Consider the following 13,558-nt stretch of genomic DNA (forward strand, 5'->3'; position numbering starts at 1 on the left):
CAGAATTCAGGACAAACAAGAGCTCTGTTCCTGGCTGATAACTGCCAATATAAGCTCATGTTATCAAACAAGCTGTTTCCTTTTCTACTGCTATAAACTGATTTCAAGGCACAGAACCATCTTAAGGTGCACTTTTGCTAAACATGATAGAATTGAGTAGCGGTATACATACTGTCAGGTAATACCTTTTCAAGTGCATCCTGACATCTTGAAAAATCAGTTGGCAGAAGGCAATATGCAGTTTGAAACTGAAACCTTCATAGGATCATAAAATAAGCTGAGTTCGAAGGGATCCTTGAGGATCATCGAGTCCAGTTTCTATTCCCACACTGGACTGCCCAAAGATCCACACCATGTCCCTGAGAGTGTTGTCCAAATGCCTCTTCAATTCAGACAGCCTTGGTGCTATGAGTGCTTCCCTGGAAGCCTGTTCCAGTGTCCAACCACCTCTGGGTGAAGAAATTTTTCCTCTCCTTTAACCTGAAGCTTCCTCAACTCAGCTTCATGTTGTTTCCTTGTGTCTTGTCACTGGTAGACAAGAACTTGTGGGAAATGGAATTGTAGAGAATTTTCAAAGTCTGACAGAAGGCTCACATAGTCTTGTGCATCTGTACACAAACTTCGAGATAAAAATATGCTGACTTAAAAAGGCCATTAATAGGACAAACATCGTTGAGAGAGAAATTGAACTAGAAACCAGTTTCAAATTATGACCTTGCAAACAGACTAGATGTTTTGGAGATTGCATTGTATTATGAAAGATGTATAGTAGCAAGACCCATGTGGGGTATTTTAATAGATGATTGGATTAGAAGCATTAGCAGCATTGTGTGGCAAAAGTTGATAGGCCAAAAATGCTTATAATGTATTGTAATTAGGAAACAGTTTGGCTTTTGATTGTGATGGAATGAATTTTAACATCTCACCCTTCTCATGAGACTGAAAATGGAATAAAAGTCTTTAAAATGCCTCTCAGGAGTCCCATCTCTGGGTCTGAAAAAGTTTTTCCGACAGAACAAAGAGGTCAGTTTTTGCTCCTCTGCTTCCCCCTGTGAAGATATTGAGGACATGATGAGGTCTTCTCTCAGTCTCCTCTCTAGGGCAAACAAGCCAAGTGATCTCAGCCACTTCTCATAAGGCTTCCCCTCCAGATCCTTCACCATTCTCAAGGCCCTCCTTTGGACTGTTAATAGCTTAATGTCTTTTTGATACTACAGTGCCCAAAACTGCACATAATACTCAATATCACACCAGTGCAGAGCGGAGCAGGACAATCCCCTCCCCTGACTGGCTGGCACTGCTGGGCCTGATGCCCCCAGCTGCCAGGACACATTGTTTACTGATACGCAGCATGGCACTCACGAAACCCCCTAGGCCCTTTATTCTTGTTCCCTAGTCTGTACACACAACCATGTTTGTCTCACTGAACTTGAATAACAGAGTAATTTGGGAATAGGTGACAGGATCCATACCAACAGGAGCACCTAAAAGAAGCATGGCTCTGGTATTTAAAGTGCATACACTTTAAATGAAACAAGCTCTCACTGAAGGATGAGCTTATTCTGATTTCCTGAAGACCTGTATTTTTGAACTTAAGTGTGCAGACTTTTACAAGTTTTTCTAGTATAGACAAGGATTGCTAAGTAGTTGTGGGTTTGCTTTCCTAGTTCTTTTCTCTCGTGTGCTTACCCTCAGGTTAAACCACAACTGTAAAGGACACATACTGCAAGCTGCGTAAGAACACAAGTCCTGACCAAACCTACAAACTCCCTGTAGAGTTTCAGAGCTAGGTATTGAGACATCGTCACTTTTCCATAATTAAGGCTAAGGTAAAAACCTGACAGCGTGTAGAAAGCACAGATGTTTGGTACCAAAAATGGAAAGAAGACAGTTGCACATGAAGAGCTTTGAAACTTTTCACAGAGTTTAAATATTATCATGAACTGGCATAAAAGTAGGCCAACATTGCCTAGAGCAATTAATTCTTTTGTATTTAACTATGGAGAAAGAGATTAAAAAGATTATTCTTTCTTCTCTCAGTCTATGAGAGTACATTACATTACATTCTGACTGTAACAATCTTGACAATCAGTACCCTTCCCAGAGAATTAGATAACAGCTACAGAGGATTTCTGGTTCTTCTTTTGAAGTTTTTATAAAGTTCACAAAACTTAAGTGAATCATTATATACAACCACCTTACAAGACTTGAAAACCAGCATATTTTCTGCCCTAGAAGTCACCTTCACAGTCATAGCTCCATCTACCATGATTAGCTCTTGCATTTCACAGAAGTATGTTTGATCTAGAGTCTCCTTTATACCTGGAAGCTCCACTGCTAGAGTATGCAGATAGACCTGTAGCTATAATAATGGTTAGGATGTTACTGCTTAAAGACAGTCTGTATATTTCTAGCTGATCAGCCTGATATAACTTACAACTTAACACACTATTTCTATTAAGGACTGACACAACTGATGCAGCTTTAGCGACAATATCACTGCTCTGCTAAATGTTAATAAAATATTCCCAGAAAAATGAAATGTATAGGTATCTTATTGAAAATACAGAAAGCATAAACATCTTTATCATGCAAAAGCTGAAAATCTTGTGAAAAAGAACAAGCCCTTCTAGAGTTCTGCAAATGAAAATATTCATATTTTAGAAGAGCCACTTGATGAAAGCAGCAAATCTACATATGCTTTTCAAAAAACTCATGCTGAAAAAGTAGGAAAATACTTCATCTTTCATGGAAGCTTGTAAGATCACTAATGAAAACATGACCTAAGCATTCACAAGAGAAAGGTGCACCAACTTGTTTCATCACACATACTGACTAGTGTTTTGCCTAAGCACTACTTAAACATATCTTTATTCTGGTCACATAGTTGTCAAAACACCTTTTTTTTTCACCACTTCTTGAACAGAAAACAAGTCAACTAGCTGCCATTTTACTTCCTTGCTGTAAAATCTCTGATTTTGGAGTTTGCTACTATGCTCATTCTTTTTAAATGGAAACAATTAAGTCCAATGATAATTCAACTTCATTCTACTGTGCAATAAATTTTGGGTTTTTTCCAAACCACAAAAAAGGGAAAAGAAAGAAATGGATATACACAGGTAGATTAGCTGTAGCTTTAATTCCAGCTACATGAAAATGGCTGGTACTAAAGTTAATTAAGAACTGAGAATTCAAACTTCTACATGTAAACCCAGAATGGCAAGAATGGTTCTAATTGAACTAAAGCTGCTGAAGGTTTTATTTTTAAAAAGCTCATGATGAACTCATTGAAACACTCCCCCTATTCCAATTTTGTCTTCTTTTTAACAATTAGTACCATTCTTTGAATTGCAGCAACTTACAAGCGCTTTATAAACAACCATCTGCTTTATTGTATCTTTTCTGCTTTTCACTATTTATCAATTTAAAAATGTAAAACACATTTATCAACAATGTAACAAACTCCCATCTGGGTTTATGAGATGCTCATCATTTCTTTCAAGAATCATGCTAACAATAATTATAAAACTATCTCTGAACCTTTCCGAGAACTGACATGTTACTCTGATGAACCAACCTACTGCCAATTGCTGCCTGCAAACTAGAAGAGTTCTCTGAAGCACATCTGACATAATCATTCCTCTAAAAAGTCTTCACAAACACCAGATTTTGAAAGCTGATTTAGCGTATGCAAATGAATATACTGCACGTAGTGAAGATTCATATTTAAATTTCTGTAGGTACTGTTAAGTAGTCCTGAATCCTAGCTGTCCATTTACTTCACTCAGAAAAAAGAAATGCTGAAAATTAACGCCCTGTTAAAAGCTCAAATCTTCATAAAATTATGAAGACCATACACATATAAATTTTAAATTTTTTCAGCTACTTCCACTAGCTTTCTCGATTATCAAAAACATTGATTCAAAAATGAGAAAAGTAAAAGGACTAGAACATTCTAGAAATTTATTACTTAAAACTTAGGAACTACTGTTAGAGAGAAATTCAGTATCATTCCCCAATTTAAGCTGCTTTACCTAATCTGTTTAAAGTTGTCTTTGCCATTTTTCTGTTTCACACTTACCTAACAAAAATTGAAAATAATGAAACCAGTATGAAAAAAACCCTTAAACAAATTGGGCATGGATTCCTAAAGTACTGCATTTACAATTGCCCTTGCTGTCCATAAAGTGATAGAGCTCATTTAGGCTCTTCGTTCAGCTGGTACACTCATTTTTCACATCCTCTCGTCTTCTGCCTACCTTTATATTTTTGTCCAAACACTGCAACTCTAAATTTTTTCTGTGACATTGATTCCACTGGAAAATTTTGCTAAAGTAAAAAACCACCTGCAATAATCATTAGTAGATGGGTGTCCTGTTCTGGCCAGGACAGGGTTAATTTTGCAGTAGCCTGGAAGGCATGGCTGGGACCCAGAGGTTATTCTATATCACATCACATCATTGCTAGGCCAGCAGGAGGGGTCCCTCCTCCAGGGAGAAGGGATCTCTTCTGGCTGGGGTACCATGGTTGCCATAGGGTCAAGTTGTGCTCCGCAGTGAGCATTTTACATGTAAATCACTCTCTCTTTTGTACACTTTTGTTATTAATACTATTGCTGTTATTCTATACTAAAACAAAACAAGACTGATTTTTTTTTGCCTGTTACTATTCAATTTCTTCAGTAAATTTATATTTTTTCACTTATATCTACTCAAATTAATTTCTCCTTATTGGTTAAATTAAGGGCAGGTAACTCATTTTAGAGTATCCCTCATAAATTATCTTAAAACAAAACAATAATGATAACTAAATGAGCTACATATCTGCTTTCCATTACAACAAAACTGTTCTAAAATAAAACGCACTTATATAAGTACACTTATAAACCTAGATGACTCAAGGTCATTTCACTCAAATCTGTTCCATGGGGTCTATTAGCATGAACCTGGATTACCCTAACCTTCAGGAGCAGGTTGTAACAGAGGGTATTTCAAAAGGCTACCCATTGGCGGGCTTTTGGGAATGCTGCTGTGGAGACAGAAGAAGCTAGACAGCTGAAAGTCTTGCCTGGTCTCTCAGATGACCCTTCTGCTGTGGGTCAAAGGTACCAGCCACTACCACAGCAGTGCACTATCGACGACACCACACCAGCCAGGAGCCTGAACCCCAGCCATGAGATGGGTCCTGGAGAACCAGAGAGTGGCCAGCAGGACCCACTCACTGTTTAACAATCCCATATGGCCACTGTGTAAGTCCACTGGAGCGCAGAGACAGACAGTGGACTATCTTGGCCTGAAGGAAGTCACACCTCCACTGAGCACTGCTGTGCTGGAACTTCAGTATAAACTGGAGTCCAGGACAGCAGAGTGGTGCCACCACTGGCATTGCAAATGTGGTCTTCTCCGGCTCTTCTCCATGTCTTTAGCCATGATTGCAGGCCACAGTTTGCTGTCACCTAGAAGGGCACTGAGTACACCTGGAAACTGGAAGTGGCTGTACAAGGGGTGGAAACCCAGGCCCACTATTTGCCTTGGACCGACTCAGACTGCACTGCAAAGGGGCGAGGCTCCAGGACACTTACGTTGGTGACAATGTCACACGGGGAAACACAGCAGAGAAGTTTATGAGAAAGGGGAGAATATAATCCACATCCTTCTGAAGGCTGCTTTTGCTGTGAAGCAAAGTAAGGTCAAGGGACCTGCCCAGGAAATTCCTTTTTTGGGAGTAAAATGGCAAGATAGACATCACTGGATTCCAATGGACACGATCAACCAAGTAGCAGCTATGTCCCTGCCAACCAGCAAGAAGGAAATACAGGCTTTCTTACATGCTGTGAGTTTTTGGAGGATGCATATGCCAGATAACAGTCAGAAAACCCCGCCCCTATCCTATATAACCTCACGACCCTGCCCCTGCTCTCTCTCTTCATCCTCACCCCCTCCCTGGCCCAGGGTGGGGAGGAACAAACGGATTCTTGAGTTTATCAAAAAAGACTTGTCTCTTCTGTTTCTCCGCTGGCAGCTGTAACCTCCCTGGGCACGATGATCACTGTTGCCACACAACACAACAGTGATCTATTGTGTGGGTGCATTGTGGTGTATCCTACCTTGGCAAAGTAGTGCACCGTAAGGATCCTTACTAAAATCCTCAAGTAAAACCTCTTATCCCTTAACTGTGTCTGGCTTTCAATTTTTTAAGACCAGGAAAAGGCATCAGTACAATGGGACTGATGTCAAAAATAGCCTCACAGACACCTTGGCCAGAGAGCACGGTATTGAATTGGTATGATATTCCCTGTCATGCACCAGCCTCTGGCAAAGTTGAATGAAACAACGGACTGTTAAAACCACATTGAAAGCAATGGCTGGTGGGAATTTCAAACACTGGGATCTATATTTATTTGAAGACTACCTGGTTAGTTAACACTACAGGCTCCAGTCTAGCTGGCCCTGCCCAATTAAAACCCCCACATACCACAGAAAGGACAGAGTTACCATTGTGCATATGAGGAATCTGTTAGGGGCAACAGTTTGAATTAGTCCCACCTCCAACAAAGCCAAACCCATCAGTGGGATTGTTTTTGTTAAAGGACCTGAATGCAAATGGTGAAATGTGATATGTATCTCAAGAAGAGGTGCAATTCTAAATATATTTTGTGACATTGACTCCACTGTAAATTTTTGCTAAAGCAAAAAGCCCTCTGCAATGTTCATTAGTAGATGGGTGTCCTTATTCCAGTCAGGACAGGGTTCATTTCCACAGCAGCTAGAGCAGGGGCATTGCTAGGACCCAAAGCTTAGTCCGTAGCTCCCTGTTATTTTCCAAAAAGAGGGAAGTACTCACTTCTGGAGTGAGGGAGGCTGGCTGCATGGGTCAACCTCCACAGTGAGCCTTTTGCATGGAATTCACTCTCTTGCTCTTGTACACTCTTGCTCTTAATATTTTTGCTGTTTCTGTTAGTTTTCTTATCTCACTGCTGTTTCCAGCAAACTGCTCTTATCTCAATCCACGATCTTTACTTTTTTTGCCTCCAGTTCTCTCCATCCTATGACAGTGGAAGGAAGAGAGGGAAGGGGAAGGAAGGCAGCAGCACACAGTTTGGAGTGCCTCAGTGGGAGCACTGAACTGGAGAGTACCACTCCTAAACCACCAAAACAGGGCATAACTTGCAGAGAAATAGCATTATCAAAGGAAATCACACAAAACAGAAATTTATCACTTTCAAAAATAAGGACAGAAAAGATACTTGAATAAATGCTTTCTCTCTCCCCCTGAAACAGGAGTTAGAAAGAGTTTTAGTGAGCCATTTTGCTACCTTAATGGAAGTTGACCCTTATTTGACTGTAATACAAGACACTGAAAAAATTCAAGTCACACATGCTCCACCTGTAACACCTGTTACCCATTATTTGGCATCTCATCTCTGAACATAAAAACCTCTTCAATAGCCCAAGTCAAGTAGGCATTCCATAAAGGCAGATATTCATGAATCCAACATTACATCACTATAAATTTACTTAATTGACTCAGTAAGAAGAATTTTTCCAATCACTAAATAACCAACAGCAAACACATTATAAGAAGTCAAGGTGCATATACAATTTTGCTTGATTCGTGGTGTGCAGCATGTACTTTGTATTATATTAAAGCACTGCTAGCCAGAGAAAATCTGGAATGTTCAATGACAAAATGCAAAGAAACTGAAACTAAGAGTGTAAGGATTTCTACTAATTATCTGCACATTTTATATGAAACTTGATCCTGCAGCCCTTATTCACAAGATCTATTGAGTTTATTCACATGAGCTTTGGCTGCAAGATTGGACCTTAAGTACTATCAGGTGCACGTGCAGCCTATCATCAGATTTTGGGTTATTCATGCAAGAAGCTACCCTTTCAAATGCAGACTACTTAATGCTTCCTTCTTCATTAACTTACATGTCCTCTTCTGCTGCTCTATGCTTTCATTTGTGCTATGTAAATAGCCTCTCAGTCATCAAAACAAATAATGATCTTTGCAACCAAGGAGGAAATTAGTAGCAGGTGAACACTTATTTTTTAAATCATGTTGAGACCAAGCTGTTCTTTAACTTAAAGAAGATCTGGAAAAAAAAAATCCAATTTTACTACTTAGCCATCTTAATTATATGTTGTCAAGGTCATAATTCTACATATTTACCCCAATCACACTACTTAAATATTAAACTTGATGGCAGTCCACTTTGTGATGAGCTTGAGCTGGACCTAACACTGAACATACTTTAAAACAGTTTATTTCGTCAAATAAGACTTCTCTGAGGACATAAAATTAACTGTATCTTAACATAAATGAAACCAGGAATTTCTGATTTAAATGTTCTATTTCTTTGCTTTACATATATGTTCTACAAATACAAAATATTATACTATGGTGACTACAAAAAAACCACTTCAATTCTTTTGCAGATCAGATAGGCTGCAATTACAAGACATGGCATTAACTTAAACAGGATCACAGCAGAGACATTTATGTCATGGTCCACATTATAATCTACATATTTACATATCCTCTTTGAATTTTGCAAGATATTGGTAGAGAAGCAAACTGCCAGTAAAGGCAAAAGTCCCTTCATTAATGATGGCACTCCCAAAAATATTAATGCCAGCATTCAATGGCCTCCATGTAATCAACAAATTATAACTGCCTTCAGGCTGTAAAACACCTGCAAAGTGACAGACAATATCTGCCTTCTGATGCTAGGGATACTCTGGATACTACACGAGTACAGGAGAAGAAAGTCAACATACACCTTTTCAAGCAAAATCTCATTATCAACACAACCTATATGACTGGCAAAATCAAAGGTAAAGTCCTAGCAGATATTAGTACTACTTTCTTTGTAATTCTAGCTAATTTCAATGTAATGATAATGAAGGGGCTGAAGCTGACTGTTGACAATTTCCATAGTCATCAGCTGCAAGTGCAGTACAAATAATAAGCACACACATCTACTTAAAATGAAAGGAGACACATACCACATGAGTCTAATCTGGTGTTTAATCTTGAATCAAGATCTTTGTAACTCAAAGCTAGAAAAAAAAATAAAATGTGAGCTTGAACTGGAATGGTATATCTGCAACAACTAAACTGTTGTCACAAAATTTTTCTCTTACTTGCCACATGGATTAATCGTCAGTTTGAAGCAGCTGCAACACTACGTTCTATGCGCTTCTGTTGCCATTTTAATTTTTAAAAAGCAAATGGAGAGGCTCTCTACAAAATTCAATGCCACAATAGCAATGACTGAACCAGAATCACAAAATTATGAACAGCTCACTACATCATCTGTTAACACATATCAAAACGCTGCAGAAAAAATTGTGTGCCTGAAATAACTGATCAGTGAATGAAGAATAAAGAGATTTAAGGAGAGGAGACGTAGGCAAACCATTTTGATTTTTGAAGAATCAATTTCCACACAATCAGAAAAACAGCAGAACATCACAGACAGTGTATTCAGGACTTTTATCAGCAAATCCCCCCCCTGGATAACCAAATAGAAATTTATTAATTCTCCATGAAAAAGAGAATTATGCTGGTACCATAAGGCCAGGGAGCACACTCACTTCTTAAAATCAGTAAAACAAATTAAAAACAGCCCACAACATATATACATATATGTGTGTGTGTGTGTTATATATATACATACATATATATATATGCGCAGTAAAAAAAGCTGTCTTGTGCAGGATGTATATATCCTTTAAAAATCAGAAAACCAGCATGCAATGACTGAGCTAACAATGAAAACACTGAATATATAAAACAATTTTTTTCAGTGAGACACATATAGCTACTTCATAATCTCACTGCATGACCAGCTACATAATTGAACCCTAAATGCACATTAAAGAACTCCTACAGCCAAAGGATGATGTTTCAAAGCAAAGGCCACTTTACAATTCATTAGAGTGACTGCTCCTTAAATTATCACAGTTTGTTAAACACATCTTAGACCACAAAACAGCTAATCAGAGGGTGATACACCACTCCAGTACTATTCAACACTTGTATCAATGACTCACTAATTTATGGCACAAAACAAGATTTTAGTTATGTGAATAAATGCCAAGGATCAGCATCTCCTATGTTCCCAAATAACTACATCAAAATCAGACAATGGAACATCTATAAATGCTGGAACAACTGTGTGGTAGCGAGCACCTAGTAGAAATGGACTGAAACACAGATGAGTTTTTTTCTCTAAAAACATAAAGCAGACAACTTAGAACAACTCTCTGACAGATACCTGACCTTAAGCCTTTCTTGCCTTTTACCTACCAATATAAATGAAGTGCATTTTCAAAGATCATCCAAACTTGAACAGGGAGAATGACTTTAACTAAGGCAAAATGCACAACACAGATCACAGATATAACATCCCCACTCCCGGAACAAGTACACCAAAAAAATCACAAGAAGTTGTTCATACTACTGTGGGTTGAAGCTATTTTCACATACTTCAGATGCACAGAATGTGAAATTTGCTGTGTATTTCCAAATATGCATAGGAAAGTGTGGTGGCACGGGAAACCCATACTGATCTTTAGAGTCCTGCTTGTCCAACTCGCTTATTTGGAAAATGGGAATATTTGAACAATGTAGACACACACAAACATCCATATACATGCAACAGTACTTCCTCTCAGTAGAAATGTGTATCAAGCAAGTAACTTGGCCTATGTAGACACAGTGATATCCCGTGTCTACACATAGCATTAACCTTTTTTTTTTTGAAAAGTATAGAGTGAAAAGATGTGAGAAGCAACTGCAGCAGCCGCACACACTGTCTACTCCCAGCCACAGTTCTTGCAGGAACAAGGAGGAGAAGGTAAAGAGCAAGATAGATCCCTCGTGAAAAGGTTCTGGCAGGATGAACAGCTGAGAGCTCCAGCACTCAGCAGAGAGCCCAGAATGAAATGAAACAACATTGCTTGTGGCTGAGCAAGCAAGCACAGAGCACCTCCAGAGGGCTGGAGCACCTCTCCTATGAACACAGGCTTAGTAAGTTTGGGTTGTTCAACCCAAGGAAGAGAAGGTTCCTGGAAGATACTACAGCACCTTCCAGTAAAGTGGCTACAAGAGACCTGGAGAGGAGCTATTGACAAAAATGTGGAGTGACAAGGCAAAGGGCAATAGCTTCAAACATAGCAAAATGAGTAGGTTTAGATTAGATGTTAGGAAGAAATTCTTGACTGTGAGAATGTGAGGCATTGGAAGACTGCCCAGGGAAGCTGGGGATGCCCCATCCCTGTCAGCCTTCAAGGTCAGGGCTTGTAGTAGAGGATATCCCTTCCTCTGGCAGGGGGTTGGAACTAAGTAACATTTAAGGTCCCTTTCAACCCAAACCCATTCCAGGATTGTATGGAAAAGGCACTTGTCTTCCTAAGGCACCATTATGCATGAACAAGCCCTGCTTTCCTGCAGATGGCTATACATCTGCCTGCTGATGTAAAGTGAATTGATTTCTTATTGTGTTCACAGCTTGTGTGCACAGCTTTTACTTTACCTATTAAACTGTAACTCAGCCTGTGAATTTTTCACTTTTACCCTCTTGATTCCCTCCCTATCCCACAGTGAGAAGTGAGCAGGTAGCTATGGGGGGCTGAACTGCCTAGGAAGTACCAGTAGCATCCAAATATGTAATACACCAACAGATATTTAATCAATTCATCTTTAGATTTCTGTATTATTTAGTGGTTCCAGGTATTTCCTGGTAACATGAGAAAATCAACCAATGCATTTATCTTCAGCCAAAAAGCAAAATGTCACAGCTTTGTAATCCGTGAAGTGACTAAGGTTAAAAAAAATACTGCGCTGTATAATATTCTGACTTATGTAGGTAGATGGTATTCTATTATGAAGATATACTTAAGTCAAACAGTAATCTAAATCACACCCTAATCTATATAGCAAATTATAGAAATTACTGTTAGAGCATTAATATGCAGTATATCCTGAAATATCTTCTGTTAAATGATTGAAGCCTCACTAAAACTTTATTTATGTAAAAGTATCACTTCTACAGGGAAACAAAACAAAACCCATAGCACATGAACACACACACCTATATACATACATATATATACACATCCACATACCTATATATATACACACACAGACATATACATATACATAGATATATTGCATGCACACAGACAAATTACGTACCTCTCCAAGAGCTTCATAGCGCTTTTGATTCCATCTATGCAAATCTTCACGATAATTAAAAACAAACGGCTCCCCAGTTTTAATGTGTCTTAATTGCCCTTCTGTAAAAGAAACAGAATAATTACAGTTAATATACTTCTTCATTAAAAGTAAGACACATTCAATTGCTAAAAATTTTAGAAGAGGTCTACATCTAAAAATCAAACTAGTACAAATTCCTCCCCATTTCTGATTGTAGGCTTTTTAACAGAAAACTATTGTAGCATTAAAAATTGCATTCCCATTTTATGGTATATACTGCTAGATTAAGCTAAACAGAAATTATGACAGTGAGACTGCATGCAGATATCAAATGCCAAACTGCTTCACAAGACATATTTATGTCTCAACTGTCATGAATTAACAATGAAACGTAAACATTAGCAGTTAAAATATGATTGCGGATGATCGAATTGTAGCTGCAAATCCTCTACTTCCAAACTAACTGCATTGTAAAGAAATGCAAATACAAAAGGGGCTGGAAGCTGGAAGTAACGGAAAGATATATCTTGAAGCCTAACAACTTTCTAGGCTAATCTGAAAAGAACCATGTCCACATTTAGAGAAAGTATCTTAACTCCAAGGAGTAGCGAAATCAAGTAAGACCTCCTAGACTTATGGTATGCTGAGACTACAACAGTAGAATAAAGCAGAATGCTTGTGCAGAGCACAGGCTACTCTTACATTGTAACTTCTTGTAGTTGGCCTTGTTTATAGCCAAAGTTAACAGCATACCCAACCACTGGTGCAGACATGGACATGGACTTAATGGATGCTAATAAAATGACAACCAGTAGGAAGCCAACTATAAAAACAAGTATTTTATCAACAATGTTTCAGCCTATCAGACAAAACACAAGTTATGATCTCAGAGCATTACAAACTGCAGTGTATCAGCAAAACATTAAAAACAGGGATATGTTCAAGTAAACTTTGAATGCTGAAATGTCTGCATGATGAAACAAAGGTTTCTCTGTAATGTCTTCTGTTGAATAGGAGGAAATTGCTAGGTTCATGTATTTACAGAACTTTTACACTTTGATTCCTGATGCTTTAAATAAAATATTTAAGATCTGATGTCCGTAATAGTTATGCTTATCTGCTGATATAACTTTTTTCCAGACCTGCCTTACCTCATGTATTAGATCCCAAGGAAGTATTTCTCGACAGTTTCCTATCCCTGTGCTGGGTTCAAACATCCTCCTTCTCTCATGTTTCATCATAGCTTTACTTCCAGCTGCTCCTTCTCAGATACATACTCTTCAAATATGCCATTCAAAAGTACATGGACTGGCTCTTGCCATAAGTA

General features: G+C 38.5%; 1 protein-coding gene across 2 annotated transcripts in view; it reads right to left on the bottom strand.

The window, feature by feature from the left end:
• The window catches only part of FAM172A (family with sequence similarity 172 member A), a 278,356-nt gene that overhangs the window by 235,872 nt on the left and 28,926 nt on the right, over window positions 1–13,558 (bottom strand). For both annotated transcript variants that reach the window (XM_040090728.1, XM_040090727.1), the window contains exon 4: window positions 12,211–12,311. In XM_040090728.1, coding sequence (XP_039946662.1) covers window positions 12,211–12,311 — 101 coding nt within the window. The remainder of the gene's footprint in view (window positions 1–12,210; window positions 12,312–13,558) is intronic.

This window comes from Hirundo rustica, chromosome Z (genome assembly GCF_015227805.2).
Source record: "Hirundo rustica isolate bHirRus1 chromosome Z, bHirRus1.pri.v3, whole genome shotgun sequence".
In the NCBI taxonomy this organism is placed as follows: domain Eukaryota; kingdom Metazoa; phylum Chordata; class Aves; order Passeriformes; family Hirundinidae; genus Hirundo; species Hirundo rustica.